At 54.1% G+C, this 19,906-nt stretch overlaps 1 protein-coding gene across 6 annotated transcripts; it reads left to right on the plus strand.

Annotated features, from left to right (window-relative positions):
* Nucleotides 1–415: 415 nt before the first annotated feature.
* DENND2D (DENN domain containing 2D) lies at nucleotides 416–19,582 on the plus strand. Of its 6 annotated transcripts, none has more exons than XM_045896983.3 (13): nucleotides 416–794; nucleotides 4,944–5,020; nucleotides 5,603–5,778; nucleotides 6,666–6,778; nucleotides 7,481–7,550; nucleotides 8,254–8,331; nucleotides 9,468–9,608; nucleotides 10,734–10,882; nucleotides 14,378–14,555; nucleotides 17,560–17,601; nucleotides 18,012–18,096; nucleotides 18,417–18,656; nucleotides 19,079–19,582. In XM_045896983.3, the coding sequence occupies exons 2-13, from the start codon at nucleotides 4,954–4,956 to the stop codon at nucleotides 19,153–19,155; spliced, it is 1,416 nt and encodes a 471-aa protein (XP_045752939.1). In that variant the 5' UTR covers nucleotides 416–794; nucleotides 4,944–4,953; the 3' UTR covers nucleotides 19,156–19,582. The 6 variants fall into 6 exon arrangements, with proteins under 6 accessions (XP_045752939.1, XP_045752934.1, XP_064444731.1 ...); XM_064588661.1 differs by having other exon boundaries at nucleotides 685–794; nucleotides 4,871–5,020; XM_045896978.3 differs by lacking the exon at nucleotides 4,944–5,020 and having other exon boundaries at nucleotides 592–794.
* The last annotated feature ends 324 nt before the right edge of the window (nucleotides 19,583–19,906 follow it).

A 19,906-nucleotide genomic window follows, 5' to 3' on the forward strand; every position in this document is an offset into this window, starting at 1 on the left:
TTTCACATCTCTGTGGGGTGGCAGGGCAGGAATTACCCCCCCACTTCGCTGATTTGCCCAAGAACACTCTGGAGGGAAGGCAGGGTCAGAACTCTAAGCGCCTCTCCTGTCCCTCCTTGGGAACCCAAAGGGCAGCCCTTGGCTTGCTGTCGTTCTTAGGGAAGTGAAACAGGGAAAAGAGCGAGGGACACGTGCCCTGCGGGTGCAAGGACACAGAAGGCAAAAGATCTGGAAATGGTCAGAGGCTAAAGCGGTTGCGGGGTGGAGAGAGATGAAAGGTGGAAGGGTGTGCTGACTCTGAGAATTCTTTGCCCGCTGAGGTAAGTCCGGAGCCACCTGGAAGAGGCACCGATGCCCAGAGGGCACTCCCAGCCCCCGCCGCGGAGGTAGGGCGTGACCGCGTCGCACCCGCGCATTTGGGGACTGCGGGCTTCGGCAAGTCAAACTTCCCGGGGCGCCCCACGGAGGGTGGGAGCGCGGTGGCGCCGCCCCCTCCCGGACGCGCGTCGAGCGCCCTCTGTCACCCCACGCCACCCCGCCGGGGGGCCGAGGGCAGAGCCGGCCCGCCCAGGTGCGCCGGGGGTTGGCCCGCAGTCCGGAAGGTGCGCCGCCTCGTCCCGGGCCTGTGCCCTCGGCCTCCCCCCGCGTGAAAGCGAAAGTGCCGGGCCCGCGAAGGGCGAGCTTTGGGGGCGGGGCCGGTGCGGACCCGGGACGGGCGCCGGGCACTCGCCGGGCCATGGACGGGCTCGGCCGCCGCCTCCGAGCCAGCCTGAGACTGAAGCGCGGCCGCGGGGGTCAGTGCGGGGCCGGGGCGCGGGGGCGGCACGGACGCCCGAGGTCGGGGCCACGAGGCTGGCGGGGCGGGGGCTGGGGGAGCGTGGCGCGGGGGGCGGCTCCGGGGGAGTCCGAGGGCCTCTAGGAGCGCAGGCCCGGCGCCAGGTGAGCCGGAGTGGCGGATGGCGCAGGTGCAGGGGACGGGGCCGGGTGGCGGCGGCGGGGGTCGGAGGTCAGAGGAGCGGCCAGGCCCCTGGGGGCGAGGGGGGAGGCGGCGGGCCAAAGGAAGCAGTTGTGGGGCCCCGGGGCCACGTGTCCTTCCAAGCAGGAAGTTTGTGGTGCGACCGCAGTGTTCTTGAGGCGCCCTCCGGGAGCCTCAGCCCCGCCCCGCCGCTCAGCTCCCCGACGTGACCACTCACACCTGCGGGCGGCGGGGCCGGGGAGAGCGTGGCCCCCAGCAGACCTGGGACAGAGCCTGCTCGGCTGCTGCCTTAGAGTGTGCGGACCAGACAGGGCACGCCTCCCCGGGCTCCTGACACCCGCCCCTCCCGCCCCCCCCCCCCCCCCGCCAGGTGAGGGGAGAATAATTCGGTGGGGATTCGGTTAGAAGTCACTGTTCCTTCGTTCCCTTTCTTCTTAGCAGGGGCACTGGGGTTTGCAAGAACGCGATTAGGAGTTCCTTCATGTTTTCATTCATTCAACAAACATTTATTTCGGCTTGCCAGTAGCCAGTCCTGTGGCTGGGCAGCAGTAACCCTTAGATACTTGGCCCAGAGTTCCCAACCTACCGAGGAGAAAGGAGCCGATTGGAAAGTAAATCGGGGCTGTTCCCAGCTTTCTAACGTTGGCAGTCAAAAAGTTTAGCGAGACCCCTTCCTACTCCAGGCCGCCGAACTGGGGAGATCTGGAAATGAGATCAGCGCCCCTTCTTTTTTTTTTTTTAAGATTTTTATTTTATTTTATTTTATTTATTTGACAGAGAGAGAGATAGCGAGAGCAGGAACACAAGCAGGGGGAGTGGGAGAGGGAGAAGCAGGCTTCCTGCGGAGCAGGGAGCCCCATGTGGGACTCGATCCCAGGACCCTGGGATCATGACCTGAGCCGAAGGCAGACGCTTAACGACTGAGTCACCCAGGCGCCCGAGATCAGCGCCCCTTCTACCATCACTCCTACCCCCCCCCCCCAACTCCCAGTCCTTGCTGTTCTGAACCCTAAACCCAAGGCTTACAGTATCTGGTCATTTCAAGGCAGAGAGGTCAGAGACCAGAGTGGGGGCAGGGCCTGGAACTGCAATGGCTGGAAAAGAGTTCAGCTACTCTGGCGCGCCTGGTGTCTGTCCTCTTTTCTCCGGAGAGTACTGGCCTGGTCTTTCCTGGGCTCCCTTAACCCTCAGAAATCCGTGTGAATGGAAGAGTTCTGCCTTTTGCAGCCCAGAGGAGACATTCCAGTTGTTTCACCCACCCCAGCCCCCAAACTGGGCTGATGATTGTGCCTGGAGCTGCTTCCTGGGCACGGAGTAGCTGTGAGATGAGCCGCCTGGATTACCTGTCCCGAGGTCAGCCACCTGTCAGGCCAGGAGAGTGTGCCCTCCTCATCTTCCATAACACCCTCCACCTTTCTGGGGAATTCCCCATCTTCTTTTGCCCTTTTGGCCTCAGGGCAATTGTGTGATAAGAGGGTGTGTGTGTGTGTGGGTGTATATGTGTGTGTAAGTCATCCTGGTGGGAAGACGTGGCAGTGGTGGTGGTCCTGAGTTGGGAGCAGCTGAACTAGAAAAGGAAGGGCCAGCTTTCCAAATCAAAGTTCCAGAGAGTCCCCTCACCTATATTCTAGCTGGTTCTATAACTTTACTCGGGTGCCTGTGGGAGGGGCTTCCTGGTGGAGGAACAAGTGTAACCAGACTCCTGACTTCCCTAGAAAGGGTGACTCCCTCCTCAGCTAAAAAACTCAGGACAGGAATTTCATTCCAGGGCCCTGGGGATTAAATGAGATGACCTACATTAATAGGATGGAGTGTTTTCTCTTCTGCTTTTCTCTTCTGTTGATAAACCTCTTTGAAAGGAAGAAGAAAGCAATCTTTTTCTGGATTTCTTGGGCTTCAGCCCAAAAGTCTAGTAACTTCTTTTGTTTGATTTTATGAGTTTTGCTGTTCTCCTGGCTCTCCTGATAAAGCAGGAGGAAATGGGCTGAAAATGCAACCCAAAGGGTTTAGGGAAAGGAATAATTTCCTGAGATTCTGGAATGACCAGTGAAAAGATTTGGGTTCTCAAAGACCCTTGCAAACAGGAGGCACCCCACATTGGTGGGATGTTTGGTGTGTACTGCATCCAGAAGCCGGGAGCGTAGACATGGAACTGTCATAACTCCTACTCCAAACAGACTCTGTTAATAGTCCCTAAATAGTCCCTGAGTTATTCTGTGCCTCAGTTTCCCCATCTGTATCAGGAAGATACTTGTTCCTCAGACAGGTGGTGAGGATTATGCAACAAGTCTGTGTAGGTTGTAAGGCGTGGTGACAGTTCTGAGTGTTCTGGGTCATTGTCCTCATCATTACAGCATTTGTGACATCCTTATTTACTGTGATTGGGGTTCTCCCCAGGAGTCATGTCTGGGCCCCTGAGTACTGGCTCTTGCTAGTCCCAAAGAAGCCTGGTCTGGAGCTCTTAGGAACAAGGCAGCTGTCTCCCCCTATTCCAGCAACCCACTTTCTGCCAGAAGGCTGCAAATTCTTTGCTGGAGTGGCAGACAACGGACACCAAACGCTTTTGCCTCCTGGCTCTTACCCCATGCATTTACTCACTCAGAAATTTACGTGAAAATCCCAGGTGACTTATTGCTATTTTTCTCTTTTCCCCAGCCTCCAGACACAGCCTGGAGACACCACTAGCGCCCAGGGGGCCAGCTGCTCTGCTCTTAGCTTGGGCAGAACTATTGACCTGACCCAACAGGCGAAAAAGACTGAGCAGGAGTGGGGGTGGGGCAGGGATCACCCCAGTTGCTTTCCACTGAGTGAGCCTCAGGCTGCTGATGCAATTAGTCCCCTACTGGGGGCCAGGGAGAATGTCCTGAGTCAGTGCTTCCTATGTGGGAAGAGGGATTCTTTGCGGGAGCTCTGGAGCCGGTCCCTTGAGAGAAGTCAGTCTTAGGATATATTGCAGGGGGGCGCCTGGGTGGCTCAGTTGATTAAGTGTCTGCCTTTGGCTCAGGTCATGGTCCCAGGGTCCTGGAATTGAGCCCACGTAGGGCTCCCTGCTCAGCAGGGAGCCTGCTTCTCCTTCTCCCTCTGCCATTCCCCTGCTTGTACTCTCTGTCAAATAAATAAAATCTTAAAAAAAAAAAAAGGATATATTGTGGGTGGTGAGAGATGCACCACTGTAGATCATCCTGACATATCAGGAACTCTTCAGCTCAGAGATGGGTTTGCTCTTTCTTTTACCTCCAGGAGAGGAGGGTTTTAGGTTCGGATCTATTTCCAGAACTCTCCTGCTAGAGAAAATTTTCCATGTAGAGAATTAATGGGCCGAGTCTTTTTATCTTAATCAAGGGCTGTGGGGAAGGTTTGGTCCCCTGCGCTTGCTTGCAGTCCTGCAGTTCTGGAAGCTTCAGCGTGCAGCAGGGGGGCCTTGCAGGGCTTTTTGGCCGTAGTGAATCAAGTTGAGATGTGAAAGGTCAGGAGTCAGAGTTACGGGGATATCAGATCCCTGTCCTGGGGCTGGTGAGGTTCCAGTGCCCACAGTCTGCTGCTGCTGGGCATTCTTCACTGTCCCGAGGTTGTAAATAAACCCACTGCGCAGACTGCAGCACAGGATTCACAGCCCTTAGCCCAGAAGCAGCTGGGCCTTAGAGGTGTTTGCTCATGACCTTTTTTCTTGCCACACCTTGGGGCTCTTGGGAGGAGCTGAGGTCAGAGCTGCAGTGCCAGGATGCTGCCTCTATCAACGCGGGTGTTCGACCGCCTTCCTGGGTCCCGTCACATCCTTCTTGCTCAATCATTGGGTGCTCAGCATGGAAGCTGCTCTCCCCTATCTGGAAGGCAGCACACGGAGTGGCTGCATGGAGTTGTGTCTGGAGACCGAAGCGGCAGCCTCTCTCCCAGGCTTTCTGTAGCCAGCTTGTGCTGGAGGAAGGGGAAGCGCTCCATGCACCTGCCCCCCCCACCCTCACCCCAGGCTGGAGAAGATGGAAGGACAAGTGGTAGGCCGGATGCTCAGGCTCTTCCGCAACCGGCTGCCTCGACTCCGAGCAGGTCTGGACTGGATTGCCCAATTCCTGTTTTCTAGGGTGACCCCTCCGATGGGCTGTTTGCTTCTTCCTTCTCTTCCTGTAGAGTCTCTATAGCCTGACCTCCACCTGGTCCCCCATGTGAGGAGGCCGGGATGCTTCCCCTATCAGATTTCAGAGCTGGTCGTGCTGTCCACGGGGTTGGTGTGGCCACAGACACACGGCCCCGGGACCTGTTCTGATTCAGGTCCGTGTCCACTCAGGGCTTACTGCTTCAGGTCCTGCCCTGGGCGCCTCTGGGTGGGCACAGTCTCTGCCTCTGGGGCAGAGGGCCTCCCGAGTGGCTCCCCAGTACATGTCCTTGGTTTCCACACCAGCGGTTTCTGTCCTCCTCTTGGCTCCCTGCGCTTTCAGAAATCTCCCAGGGCAGGCACGAAAACTGCCCGGGTGGCTCTCAGCCTGTGCCAGGCCCTGGGTCGCTGGGTAGGCTCCGGGGACCTTGGCGTTGGCATGGCAGCCCCGAGGGGAGAGGTTGCCTGGGACCACACAGACCCCTTGGGGCACGGGCCACTGAGATACCAAGTGGGCCTTGGTGTCTTGGTTTCAGGATCTCTCCAGGACAATCTGAGGGACGCTGTAAAGGAGCCAGAAAGGGCCCAGGAGCACTGTCTGCCCCCCTTTGCTGGAGGGCAACACTTCTTTGAATACCTCCTCGTGGTTTCCCTCAAAAAAAAGGGTTCGGGGGCTGACTATGAGCCCACCATCACCTACCAGTTTCCCAAGGTAAGGTTGGAAGGAGGGGGCAGCGGGAGACAGGATTTGGGTGTTTGAGAGGCAGTGGGGGTAGGGAGAGGAGCCTCTCTCCCACTCCACCCTGCCGGGGCTTGAGTCTAGAGCTGCCCTGTGCTCAGTGCTCCTTTCTTCAGGCCCACCCCGGTTTCCTGTTACCACCCACAGGATCTAGGTCTGGCTTCTTTGTGAGGAACTGACCTGGGCTCCCTAGCCGGGAAACGAGGCGGGTTCTTCTGCCCCTTTTGGGGCCTCCTCATTCTTCCAAATTCTTTCCTCAGTCACCCTTCTCTGTAGAGAGGCTTGCCTTCTGCCAGACCTCCTTGCAGGCCTCCCCTCCCTGGGGTGGGTGGGAAGGAGAGGGTGGGGCCGGCTTACCGCTGGTGGGCAGGCTCAGCCTATGGCCACAGCCCAGACACCAGGCTCCTTCTTGTCTGCGCCTGGGCTAGGGTAAGGGGTGGGGATAGGGCATCCTTCTTGTTAACCCCAACGGTTCGACAGCTGAGCTGGCCACTTCTCTTCTCTGATATGGTAGCTCTCTCACGTGGCCCTCCCAGGAGGCCAGGCAGCCTCTGGGCCTTTTTGTATTCAGTGAGGCCCTGGCCCCCTTCCTGCCTATGTGGGTCCTTAGGATCCTGATGTCTAACTCAGGCTCGTGTAGATTTGGCCTAGGAGGGGCTGTTCCAGCCCCGGGGTGGGTCCAGCCCCAGACTGCAGTCCCTGTGCTGAGTGACTTTGAGGTACACTTGAGCCCCCATGCCAGCAGGAAGGCTTATTCTCACACTGATCTAGAGCCTCAAAAAGAAGCCTGCCAACGCTCAGGCCCTCTCCGCCTGCCGCGGCCTCCACAATTCACTGGCTTCTTTTCCCGTTCCTTCTAGCGGGAGAACCTGCTTCGGGGCCAACAGGAGGAGGAGGAGCGGCTGCTCGGAGCCATCCCCTTGTTCTGCTTCCCAGATGGGAATGAGTGGGCACCGCTCACTGAGTATCCCAGGTAATTGCTCGGGCCTGGGACAGAGGAATCTGTGAATAGGGGAGAAGGGACAAGTGTGAGCTCTGTGGGCCCTGTGGCTTGCTGTGCATGCCAGTTTCTCACCAGCTTACCTCCTGACGCAGAGGGACTGGAGTTGACTCACTTATAAGCATCTTGCCTGGAGTCCCCCAAGGCCAACGGTCTTGACTAACCAGGTTGACCAGTCAGTCACCTGTGTCCAGAGAAGGGCAAGAATCTCTCACCTATCCTGGGAATGACGGTTGCCATGTGTTGACTGCTTCTGGCAGAAGCTGGACTTTATGGAAGGCCTTTGGCTTCTAAGAAGGCAAAGTGGCAAAGTCCCTTTCGGCATCACTCCTGGAATTTGGCTGCCTGAGTTCAGATTTTGGCTTTACCACTTTTGAGTCAAATGACTTTGGATAAGAATGACCTCCTCAGTCTTAGTGCCTTTGTTCTTAAAGTGGGGATGGTAATTGAACCCCCCTCAAAGGGTTGTTTTGAGAATTCAATGAGGGGGTGTATTTAGAGCTGGGTGCCGATAAGCACATAATAAATTACTGATGTTATTATTACTCTCATGATTAATCAATCAGCTGCTCCCCTCTGCCCTCCTGACCCCCCCTCAGCATCTGTCTGAGGCTGACTGCCTTCCTCTTTTAGATCCGGTGAGTAAATGCAAACCATGTGTCTGCTCTTCCTCAGGGAGACCTTCTCCTTCGTCCTGACCAACGTGGATGGGAGCAGGAAGATCGGATACTGCAGGCGCCTCTTGGTCTGTGCCGCTCAGAACTGCCCCCTCCTCTCTGCGGCCTGCTCCGCTCCACAGCTGGGCTTGTTCAAGCTTCAGCTGCAAAAGCCAAGGCTCCCTGGCAGTGGTGGTTGCCGGGAGAGCCCAGCCCAGCACCTGCTGCCATGTTAGTGCCCTCTGCACCCCTGCAGGAATGGGGACGCAGGCCCCGCTCTCCCCACCCGGGGACCTTCACTGGCCATGCTGTGGTCTCTGCTCTCCCCCAGGCTTTCAACAGCTCGCCCTGTGGGAGGCTCCTACTTAATCTTCCCTCCAGCTTCTGTACCCAGGACTAGCTGCCTCGGGCCCTGGAGCCTCCCAGAGCGTAGACCGGGATTCAGACAATGATTCTTGGGTCTTGAGAGGATTCTCCAAGTCACTTTTACAGTGTTGTCGTCTCTAGCCATTCCCTCGTCTCCACAGCACTCTTGTTCCCTTACTCTGCAGACCCCAGGTGGTGCTGGTGCTGGTGGTGGCAGGGCTTGGCCCCTTCCAGGCCATCTGCTTTTGACTTGGGTGGCTGCTCCGGCCTTCCTGCTGTCCGTGCCACAAACAGAACCTCTGCCCACCTCTGCCCACCCCCTTCCCCCGTGAGCCCCCCAGCCCCAGCCTCGTGCCCCATCAGCCCCAGTTGGGAGAAGCCCTAGGGAGGCTGCAGCACTGAAGGAGCCTCTCTGTCCCTCCCCAGCCTGCCGGTCGTGGCCCTCGCCTTCCCAAGGTGTACTGCATCATCAGCTGCATCGGCTGCTTCGGCCTGTTCTCCAAGGTAGAGGTGGAGCGGGATTCCTCGGGGCCTGTTGGGCCCGTTCAGCTCCCAGGTCTGCCTGGCCACCTGACCCATCTGTGCTCCCGGGGCCCTGAGTGGAGCTCTTCCCTCACAGCCGGGGGAAAACCAAGGCACATTTGGGCAAACTGAGGCAGAGAGGAGCTTGGGCTCAACTTGATTTTAGAGAAAAGTGGGCGCTGAACCCAGGGGCCTGTCTCCCCTGCAGAGAGCCCAGGCTCCCCTTCTGGTCAGGGAAGAAAGCACTTGGAGCAGGAAAGCAGGGAGAGCCCCAGGTTAGGAGGCGGGATTTTCCCGTTCCTCATCTGGCAAAGCTGTGCAATGATCCCTCACCTCCCGACTCACGGTCTGGCGCGAGGCTCCGATGAAGTGACGTGAGAAACACGGAACACTGAACAAATAATGAAGATAGTTACTATACAGAGTCATAGTATACTATTCCGAGACTCCCTCCGACTCCTCGGAGGGTGGAGGTCTCTCGGGCTTCTCCTGCTGGAGTAACTGGGGCGTCAGTACACCTGAGTTGGTTCCCAGAATGAACGGGTGTGTCTTGGTGGCCACGCAAGAGCTTCAGTGTGCTCTGCCCCTAGCAGGCCTTTGGGAGGATGGGGAGGGGACACTGTCACCTTTGCTTGGCGGAGTGTTCTGAGGGATGGAGTCTGGCCCTGGCTCTGGGGAGTCTCCAGTGGAAGTAGGAGGGCCGAGTGTCACCCAAGAGGCCCACGCTTCGAGCTCCCACTGCATCCAGCATGACTGGACATGGTACCATCGTGGATGATGACTTACTCTGGGAGGACTCCTGGGGGAAAGGCAGCTAGGAGGAATGGGGCCTGGTAAAGAAGGTAAGAGGAAGAAGGCAGCAGGTCTCGTCTTGCGCAGGAGATAAACAGCAGACGGGGCTCTGCCAGAGAGGAGAGGGAAGCAGTTGGTGGAGGGGCCTGGAAGGTCCTCAAGGATTGGCTGGACCAGGGCAGGGGTGGGGTTCGTGGGGTAGTGGAGCAGGGCAGGGATGGGATTGGTGGGGTAGTGGAGGGGGGAGGCTCACACGTGGGGCCTCTGCCGCCTCCCAGTGGCTCCCTTTGAGCCTTGCCTCCCACAATCCATATCTTGCCTTGCAGATCCTGGATGAGGTGGAGAAGAGGCACCAGATCTCCATGGCGGTAATTTACCCGTTCATGCAGGGCCTCCGAGAGGCAGCCTTCCCTGCTCCCGGGAAGACCGTCACCCTCAAGAGCTTCATCCCCGACTCAGGCACGGAGGTGGGTTACTGAGTACATGAGCCCCTCCCTGGCTGGAGAGGGCAGGCTTGGCGGGGGGTGGGGGGGTGGGGGGCACCGCTCTCTCAGTCCTGCCATCCACCAGGTTAGCACAGACAGACTGAGCCAGGCAGGGATGGGGGCCCGACTGGAATTACCGACAGAGCTGAGAGTCAAACCCATGGTTTCTGATCCTCCCAACCTGAAGCTCACAAGCACCTCGTTACTGTTCAAGCCACCGAGACTTGTATTTATAATAAACCATGTAAGCTGAGGTTCCTGGTGCTAGAGTGGACGATGCCCACAGCCCCCAAACTGCCACTTGTCTCCATTCCACAACCCCCACAACCCCCACAACCCCCCCCCCCCTCGTCTTCCCGTGTGTGTCCAGGATCTCTACCTGATGGCCTCCGTCAGTCTACTTATCATCCATCCCCACCCATGCCTCACGGGGATGCTACAGTTGCAGGCACTAAGCAGACCGAGGCACCAAGTAGGACATTGTTTTAAGAATCCCAGTCCTGACCCTGGGGACTGCGGAGGATCCGTGTGTCTCTCTGAACCTTGGCTTCCCCACCTAAAGACAAGGGGAGGGACTAGGCTTTTCCCCTTTCTCCCAAAATAAATACGGAACGCTTGCCATGCGCCAAGCTGTACTATTTTCTGGATATGAAGTGGTGAATACAATGAATGCGATTCCTGACCTCCTGGAGCTTAAAGTCTAGCAGAGGAGACAGATGTTCAATAAGTAAACGCACGAGGAAAGTATATTATTTAAAATGGCGTGACAGTGATGAATGGGAAGGCACAGGATGCTTCCTGAGAACATGATGGGAAACACACATCGAATTGGAGGGGGCCTCTGAGACGGAGGGAGGCGGAGACCAGGGGGCCTGAGCCGCGAAGGCCCTTGGGCAGGAAGAGTGCATGGAGGGGCGGGCGCAGGCCAGCCTGTGGACCAGGCTCCGGACCGGTCTGCAGGGCCCTGAGCGCGAGGGAAAGGAGGGGAGGGGCGGGGTCCGATGTACGTCGGAGGGTCGAATGGAGCGGAGGCCGGTGGAGGCCCAACATTCGAGGCCCTGTGATTTTTCAGTGTGGCGATCCCTCCTCTCTCTGATTCCCCTGCAGTTCATCTCCCTGACGCGGCCCCTGGACTCCCACCTCGAACACGTGGATTTCAGTTCTCTGCTGCGCTGTCTCCGTTTTGAGCAGATCCTTCAGATCTTTGCCTCTGCGGTGCTCGAGAGAAGAATCATCTTTCTGGCAGAAGGTCTCAGGTGGGTCCAGCCGCTGAGCAGCTCTCCTGGGCTGACAGGCACCCCCGGGTTCAGAAGACAGGCTGGAGGGCTCTCTGAGGGAATCCGGCTGTAGGACCTGCGTGCCTCCAGGTCTGATTTTGTACTAAGCCTCGTAGAGAAACAGCTGTTGCAATTCCCCTGCTTCTGCCTCCAAACTTGATTGCTTCCTAAGCCTAAAGAAATTTCCAGATTTAGCTCTGAGCAGGGCTTGAAGTGTTCCTGGGACAGCTCAGGCGGAGACCAGTCAGGGTGGGTGCAGATGTGATTCTACTCCTGATGGCTTAGGGAGGGAGGCAGGGCACAGGACAGGGTGAGAAGGCGTATGCTGGTATGGAGGCCAAGCCCGTCATCCTTAAGGGCAAACACATCTCATCTATCCATTTATTCACTCATCCAACAAATATTTATTGTGTGTCAACATCAGGAAGATAGAGACAAACTAGACATGGTCATTGACATCTTAGGATATGTAGAATTCTCTAGTGGTTGAAAGCAGAGATGTTGAAATCAGCAGAACAAGGTTCAAATCCAATATATTCTTCCACCTTTAGCTGTATGCTTCCCCTTAGGTCAGTTTCTTAACTTCTTGAAGTCATGATCTCCTTATGTGTAAAATCAAGATAGCAATTGTACCTACCTTATAAGGTTGTGTTGAGGGTTAAATGAAACAGTGCACATCAGGTACCTACCACCTTTCCCAAGTGCATACATATTGGTAAGAGCTAGCTGGGATTTTTTTTGGGGGGGGGGGTCTTTTAATTTTACTTATTTTATTTATTTTTATTCTTTTGAATATTACTTTTTATTAAGTATAGTTGACATAGAGTGTTATGTTAGTTTCAGGTGTATAGCATATTGATTCAATAATTCTATACATTATGCAGTGCTTACCCGGATAGATGTAGTCAATGCCTGTCACCATACAATATTATTACAATATTATTGACTATATTCCCTATGCTGTACTTTTCATCTCCACGACTTATTTATTTTATAACTAGAAGTCTGTACCTCTTAACCCCCTTTGCTTATTTTGCCCATCCTTCCTCACACTTCCTCTCTGGCTACCACCAGTTTGTTCTCTGTATGTATGAGTTGGTTTCTGCTTTTGTTTTGTTTTGCTTTTAAGATTCCACATAGAAGGGAAATCACATGGTACTTGTCTTTCTCTGTCTTACTTATTTCACTTAGCATAATATTCTCTAGGTCCATCCATGTTGGTATGAATGGCAAGATTTCATTATTTCACATGGCTGAGTAATATTCCATTGTATATACATCTTCTTTATCCATTCATCAATTGATGGACACTTGGGTTGTTTTCATATCTTGGCTATTGTGAATAGTGCTGCAGTGAACATAAGGGTGCACATAGCTTTTCAAATTAGTGTTTTTGTTTTCTTTGGGTAAACACACAGCAGAATTACTGGGTTGTATGGTATTTCAATTTTTAATTTTTTGTGGAACCTCCACACTGCTTTCCACAGTGGCTGCACCAGCTTGCATTCCCACCAACAGCGCACGAGGGTTCCTTTTCTCCACATCCTCTCCAGCACTTGTCATCTCTTGTCTTTTTGATAGTACCCATTCTGACTGGTGTGAGGTGATATCTCATGGTGGTTTTAATTTGCGTTTCCCTGACGATTGGTGATGTTGAGCATCTTTTCATGTGTCTGTTAGGCCATCTGTATGTCTTCTTTAGAAAAATGTCTATTCAGGTCCTCTGCCCATTTTTTAGTCACTTGATGATGATAATTTTTGGTGCTGAGTTGTAGGAATTCATATATTGTAGATATGAACTCTTTATCAGATATATCATCTACACATCTTTTCCCATTCTGTAGGTTACCTTTTCATTTTATTGATGGCTTCCTTTGCTGTGCAAAAGCTAGCTGCTATCCTTAATAATAAGTTAACAGTTGAAGATATCTCTGGGCACAGTCAAAGAAGGGTACTGTCATGTCTTGGTCTCTGCCTCTTAGGGGCCTCAAGTCTGAGAAAAACATGGGGAGACATGTGACAGAATGGAGGAGAAAAATATGAAACAGTGGGAGGCTGACCGTCTATTGCTGTCTGGGGAGGGAGAAAGCCAATGAGATTGGGTTGACAACCCTGGTTCTGTCTTTTAGGGAAGAAGAAGAAAAGGACGTTAGGGACTCAAATGTTAGGCCAGAGGGTCAGGTGGATATCATGGGTTTTAGAGGAAAGGAAGTTTGGGCAGGGAGTAAAGGCTGTGGGTTGAACCTTCTACAAAATCAGTGATAACCAAAAAGGCACTAATTGTGAGCCAAATCCTTAAGGGAAGTGGTGTAATCTTTCGCTCTGGAAATAGCACTTCCACTTTCAATCCTGTAGAAGAGAAGGTTCTGTTGTGGCTAGGGCTGGGGTTCCTGCCTTTCCCCTGAGATCAGTGTTAAGGAAGTGAGGGTGACTCCAGGTGCCTGCTGACCTGGATACAGGCCCAGGTTGGTAGGATTCGCCACTCAGGTGCTCAGTTTCTCCAGGGGGATCCCACCACTCCCCATTTCCTTCCCACACGGAGTTTGCCAGGCTCCCAAAGCCCAGGTAGGGAGGGGACTTCCAGTCAGCCTCAGCCTTGGCTGGACCCTCAGAGACTCAGTCTTTCTAACTCAGGAATTGTGAGCTCCATACCAAGAACTGGAACAGGGTTCCTGCATGCGTGTTTTTATTGGCCTTGGCAGGAGGGTTGTTTGGAGAAATGGAGAGCCATGAAGAGGCCGTGGAGAGGAGAGAGAGCAGGGCTGCGTGTGTGTGTTGGAGGGTGGGTGGGGTGAGGAGTCTGCCTGAGCCGTGACCAAAGCAGTGATCACGCAGGGAATGCTTCACTGGAAGGGTGGAGGAGCCACCTCTCTGGGACTTTCCGGCTAGCAATCGCTGGGCAAAGGTTCCTGGAATCTAGGAATTTCCCAAGCTAACTCAGGCACCAACCTGTTAACTTTAAATAATCTTGAGGGGCCAGAGGGAGCTGGATGAGGGTGGATAGCCACAAGGAGGAAATAGGTCTTGGCCTCTCTGCTGTGTTCCTCTGTTTACATGTTTGTCTCCTTAACTACGCTGTAAGTTTGTTAAGCAGGGTCAGTGCCTTGGACTTCCTGGTCTCCACATCCTTAGTGCAGTGGCAAGCCTATAGAAGGCTCACCCCATGATTCGCTGGAGTGAAGGCATTTCCTCTCCCCTCCTCTTTGGGGCCACTAGTGTTTTTGTGCAGAGGTGAGAGAGAAAACTAACTGGGAAAAGAAGGATCAGAGAGAGGCCCTGTCCTTGATGAGAGGAGGCTCAGCCTCTCCTGGTTTCCGTCACTCCGCTCCCAGCTACCCATCCTCACAAGCTCTGCGACCAGCACAGCTCCCAGACTTGCTTCTGCTGTTGGCGGGGGAGGGGCCATGGGGGCTGCACAGGGGTGGAGGCACAGGGAGGCCTGTCTGACTCGTGTTCTCTGTGCCCTGTCCCCAGCACCCTGTCTCAGTGCATCCATGCTGCTGCCGCGCTGCTCTACCCCTTCAGCTGGGCACACACCTACATCCCCGTTGTCCCCGAGAGACTTCTGGACACTGTCTGCTGCCCCACTCCCTTCATGGTCGGAGTCCAAATGCGCTTTCAGCAGCAGGTCATGGATAGCCCCATGGAAGAGGTACGGTGCTAGAAGAGGGCATGACTCGGAGCCAGGCACAGCTGGAGTCAGACCTGGGCTCTGCTGCCAACAGCTGTGTGACCTGGAGCAAGTTGCTTCACCTCTTTAAGCCTGAGCTTCTTATCTGTAAAATGGGGATATCGGTGTTCAAGTGCTAGGGATTTGAGGGGAAATAACCTGCAAAAAGCTCATAGCCTGGTGCCTAACATAACTGATGCTCAGTAAGTGGCTGCTTCCTCCTCCTGAACGATTTCCTTTTGGATGTAAGGGGCAGCTTATTCAGGGGTCATTCAGCTGTCCTAGGTCAGTTAGTTCCAAAGGGCAGGCTTTGGGCTGTCCTATCTCTCATCTGAATGGACAAGCACAGCTGGTCTATACAACACACAGCCCACTAGAATTCATTCGCATTCCTTGCAAGTGAGCTAACGTAGCCCTCCTACAAACTATGAGTCTTGAAAAATGCAGATTTTTGTAGCAGGAGTTAACTTTTTTATAATTTTAATTAATTTATTTATTTTAGGGTGTGTGTGTGCATGCAAGTGGCGGTGCAGGGGGGGGTTGGGTGCTCAGAGGGAGAGGGAGAGAATCTTAAGCTGAGTGCGTAGCCCGATGTGGGGCTCAATCTCACAAACCTGAGCATGACCTGAGCTGAAATCAAGAGTCAGATATATAACTGAGCCACCCAGGCGCCCCAAGTTATCTTTCTGATTACCTCAGAGCGCACTTGGCTAATGAGGAGATAGGTCCAGATCCCCCTTGATTTTGTCATCTTATTTCTTAGCAATGCCCCAGACACACCAGAGGGCTCAGTGGTGAAAATGGGCATTGGTAGCATAAAGCTATCTCCAGTGTTGGAAAAACAACTCAAAACGTGCACTCTGCTTTGAGTTGTCGGTAGCCACTTTCCAAAGATCACCTTACTGTAATCTCAAGCCACCAGAGCTACTTAGTTGCGTCTGCACTGGCTAACCATGGACTCCCCTGTGCAAAGGGCTGACCAAGGGAAGAGGCAGGGTCTCGTAAGCTACTAAAGAGGCAGGAACCAGCCCTGGTGGGAGGACTTCTTCCACTTGTGTAAGAAATAACGGAGGTCCAGAGAACTCAGCTGACTCACTTGAGGCCACACAGGCAATGATGGAACCTAGCACCACAGATGCAACCAAAGCCCTTCTTATACAAAGTGTTGCCGGGAAGTAAAGAAACAGGCTGTTTCCCTTCCTCGCTTCCTTGGCCTTCGCAGACCTCAGAAGTGCTGAGTAGATGGGCCCTTTGAAGCAGCCTTTCCATGTGACTAACTGGGTCAGAGTAGCAGCCCCATGTTTGGCAATGACTTAAAATGTCCCACCCCTAGGAGTTATGAAACCTGCTGACGCTGCAGTTCCAGCCCCCCCCCCCCCCCCCCCGCAACAGCCAGGCAGGAAGATACCCCAAGGCCAGCCAGACTGCAGCTCCTGCTATCCAAGAGCCTTGGCCCACTTTAGTCCTCAGCAGCTGCTCTGTGAAATGGGCAGGGGATGAGGAAGGGGGAGGGCCAGGGGCCAACTGTGGCTGTGGGGGGATTCTCTGCCCACAGAAGCTCTGGAAGGGATTCCTCGACAGGCAGTATAATATAGCAAATACTGGAAAGATTTGGGGGAACTTCACAAAAAAATTCTTCATGCACATTCTTAGCTCCCTGAAATGAACAGCCTTCCCTGAATAAAGAAAGGCATCTGAGCCTGTGTCTTCAAGAGGTCTCAGGCCTGGGCTAGTTCAGCTTTTCTCCCCTGAGGATGAATGATTACACTGCCTGTTCTGTCTTTTGGCACACTTGCCTGTTCCTCTTTCCCTTTATTTGGAAGAAGGGCGCATAGAAGGATCATTCACAGTACTGAAATACGGAGAGTCTAAACTGAAAAGATGGGCCCAACAGGCATTTAAATGACCAACCCAGACTCTGGGGGATCCTGGTAAACTGCGAAGCACAGGTCCTGCCTAAAGGAGGCAGCTGCACTCCGTTCCATCCGAACATGGTCCTTTAGAAACGTGGACCAACCAGTGTTAGAGCTACTGACTTTTCAGAAGCCCCCAAAGCAAATTTGATGTGAAATTTTCCAATTTAAATATTGGAAACCAACTCAATTGTTTAAAAATACTCTGAGGCTCAAAGAAACAGATCGGCAGGCTGGACTCTAACCGGCAGGATGCCAATTTGTAATGTCAGGTCTAGACGGAGGGCCGCTCCGGCAGTGATGAACTCAAGTGCCAGCCTTGTGCTCGCCTTCCCCGCCGCCTGCAGACACACGGTCTCCTCACTGCCTTTCCTTCCCTGTTCCTGTTGCCCTGGGCTCATTTCCTTTTCTTCCTGTTTCCTCCGGGAAGGCCCAACGATCCCAGGGAGTTTTTCAAGTAGGACTCCCGGGCAATCGTACATAAAGTTGTTGCAAGCACTAGAAGATCAAAAGGTGTACACTGCTGGCCTAAATCTGATCAGAGGGCAGGGAGCTGAAGGCGTGGGGAGGAGAGGGATGCAGTACCTAGGACAGCTCGATCTAGGCTTGGAAACCGGTTCTACTATTTGTAGGACCTCAGGCGACTTCTCTGGTTCCTCATCTGCAAAATGGGGATAGTGCCTCCTTCTACAGGAGCGTGGGGAGGATTGAGGGAGAGAAAATGTGCAAAGCCTGATCATGTGTGCCGTGTGCTCAATGTTCCATATATAGAAGCCATTCCTACGATCAGTGTTTCATTAGGAGAGTGACCGGCTGTGGCTTCCCCAGTTGTAGTCTCTCCTACCTCAGCGCTCCTCCTCCCCCTTCCTACACCCTCCTACCTTTCCCCAGGAAGGGACCTGGGGTTTCCAAGGATGGTGAGAAAGGAGGGTGTCAGGCAGAAGGGAGAGTTGCCGGTGCTGATCTTGTTGCCCACTTGGGCCGACAGGTGCAGCCACAGGCAGAAATGCAGGTGCTGTGCTCCTGAGGTCTCTGATGGGAAGAGAGAAAGCCATTCGTTCTGTTTATTTCAGGTCCTGTTGGTGAATCTTTGCGAAGGAACCTTCTTAATGTCGGTAAGTATCTGGGCTCCGGCCCCCTGCAGGCCCACCACCAACTCCATCACTCTAGTGTCTCCCGTGCGCCACCTCCTCGCACAAACTTGAAGTGCTTTTCTTGGGTGAGAACCCATGCTAATAAGATCTCTCTCTAGGAGCCCGTGGCAAAGACGCAAACGGCTTCACTACCAGGCAATCGGTTTTGGTGCCTCTAGAGCAGGGATGTAAACCCCGTGCCACAGGGATACAGGGGAGAGTTGCTAATGTTTACAGTCAGATGGAAGGCCAAAAAGCGGCTTCTGTTGCTTCTCTCCTACGTGACCAACTTGGGGTGGAGTCGGGTGTAGAATTCATGCCCTCCTCAGGCTTTCTACCAACACTGCACACCTCCTCCCGGACTGCTTGACTTCCGAGCTCTCCTCTCCTAGGTTGGTGACGAAAAAGATATCCTTCCACCCAAGCTTCAGGATGACATCTTAGACTCCCTTGGTCAGGGGACCAATGAGCCACAGAGTAAGTCCTGGGTCCCCCTTATTTTGGGTTTCTCTACAGAACCTGAGGGCAGGATTCCCAAGTATCCCAGCCAGAACCCAAATGCACTCACTCAGCAGTCCTAGGCCAGTCTCAGGGGCCTAGATTCTAGGGCAAGTCTGAGTGTGAGATTTTAGTCTTCCCAAGCAATGGTGAAGAACCTGTACCCAGTCTCCCATTTTAATCAGTAATCATGAGCCTGACCCTAGCTGCTTCCCCAGGAGCTTTCGGCCTGCCTCAGAAGCCACATGGAGGCAGGAGTGGGTGGTTCTTCTGAGATGGCCTGTGTGTGTCTCCTGCAGCTTCAGAACAGCTCAACGAGCATGTTTCGGGCCCATTTGTGCAGTTCTTTGTCAAGACGGTGGGCCACTATGCTTCCTATATCAAGCGGGAGGCAAATGGGCAAGGCCACTTCCAAGAACGGGCCTTCTATAAGGCTCTGACCTCCAAGGCCAACCGCCGATTTGTGAAGAAGTTTGTGAAGACACAGCTCTTCTCTCTTTTCATCCAGGAAGCGGAGAAGAGCAGGAACCCCCCTGCAGGTATACGGTGACAGCCTCCTATCATTCCAAGGCCAGAGAGGGTCACTGCCTCCAAGTCAGGTGTGGCACTAGGATGAAGAGCATTGGCTCTGGAAGCCCGCAAAATAGACGGGAGTCTTGTCGGTGGGGTTGGACCGAAATAAGCTGAAGCCTCAGAAAATGCCTCTGGGCTGCCATTTTGTCCAAGTTGTTGTTTTAGTCTGGAGCTAATTTCTATTAATTATTCTATTTGTAGCCCCGGTTTGGGGCCAAACTGAGTACCTGGCTCTCGAGAGGCCCATGAGGACATGGGAATCCTAACAGGAATGTGGGTGTGGCGGGGGAGCACGGGGAGCAGAGAGGTTACTTCTGATCCCCATTGCTAAACTCATCATCGTCCGCCTGGCCAGATGACATGCCTCTAACACCTGTATAACCCACAGGCTACTTCCAACAGAAGATACTTGAATATGAGGAACAGAAGAAACAGAAGAAATCAAGGGAAAAGACTGTGAAGTAAGAGCTGTGGTCAACAGGAGGGACTGGACTCACAGGCCCGTTTTGGACTTTGGCCCCTGCCAGCATGGTGGATCGGCAAAGCACGCCACCGCCTCCAGAATCCACAGCCTTCTTCCAGGTCCTGGTAGCCAGGTCTTGGGTTTGGGACCCCTGGAATCAGCTTTCTCTGGACTCTGGGAAGGCTCCGGCCTGTGTGCTCAGAGCTGGGCTCCAAGCGGCATGTTCTGCACGGGCAGCGCAGGGCAGCAGGCCGCAGTTAGCACAAGTGCTGAGGAGCTTCAGAAGCCGCCGTGACTGCCCTCTTCCAGGAGCCACTATTACAAAATCCTCAACACGGAAAGCACTTGTGGCCCAAAGGCTCCGTCTCTCCACATAAAAAGAAGTCTGTGGACATGTGAAGCTAAGAATAAAGATGAACATCTCCTTGTTGTCTATGTGTTATCTTTGGCTTCCACTCTGGGGGCGGGGGGAGAACCAGGAGCACAAGGCCACAGATGAGAGTAAACGGACTGGGAGGGGGGACGTGGGCACAGTGGCCCCGAACTCTGGGGCTGTGTCTGCTGCATTGGGACAGCTATGCGGTCAGCAGCTCTGCTTCTAACAGAAGGCGGGGGACACTGGTTGAAGCAACAGCACTGGGACAGGGCAACAGTTCTTGGTTCCAGTCACGTGTGCCTTCCAGAACCTGGGAGGAAAGGCTGCTGGCCAGGGAAGCTTCTGCGGTCTAGGGCAACTTGAGGGTAAGAAATTTC

This window comes from Mirounga angustirostris, unplaced genomic scaffold (genome assembly GCF_029215605.1).
Source record: "Mirounga angustirostris isolate CCGP_5_RB_7025 unplaced genomic scaffold, mMirAng1.0.hap1 SCAF_4, whole genome shotgun sequence".
Classification (NCBI taxonomy): domain Eukaryota; kingdom Metazoa; phylum Chordata; class Mammalia; order Carnivora; family Phocidae; genus Mirounga; species Mirounga angustirostris.

Coding starts and splice junctions, on each gene's coding strand:
- DENND2D (XM_045896983.3), top strand. CDS start 4,954: ATGGAAGGACAAGTGGTAGGCCGGATGCTCAGGCTCTTCCGCAACCGG. Junction 10,883..14,377: donor TTTCTGGCAGAAGGTCTCAG/GTGGGTCCAGCC, acceptor CCCTGTCCCCAG/CACCCTGTCTCAGTGCATCC. Junction 17,602..18,011: donor AAGGAACCTTCTTAATGTCG/GTAAGTATCTGG, acceptor CTCCTCTCCTAG/GTTGGTGACGAAAAAGATAT.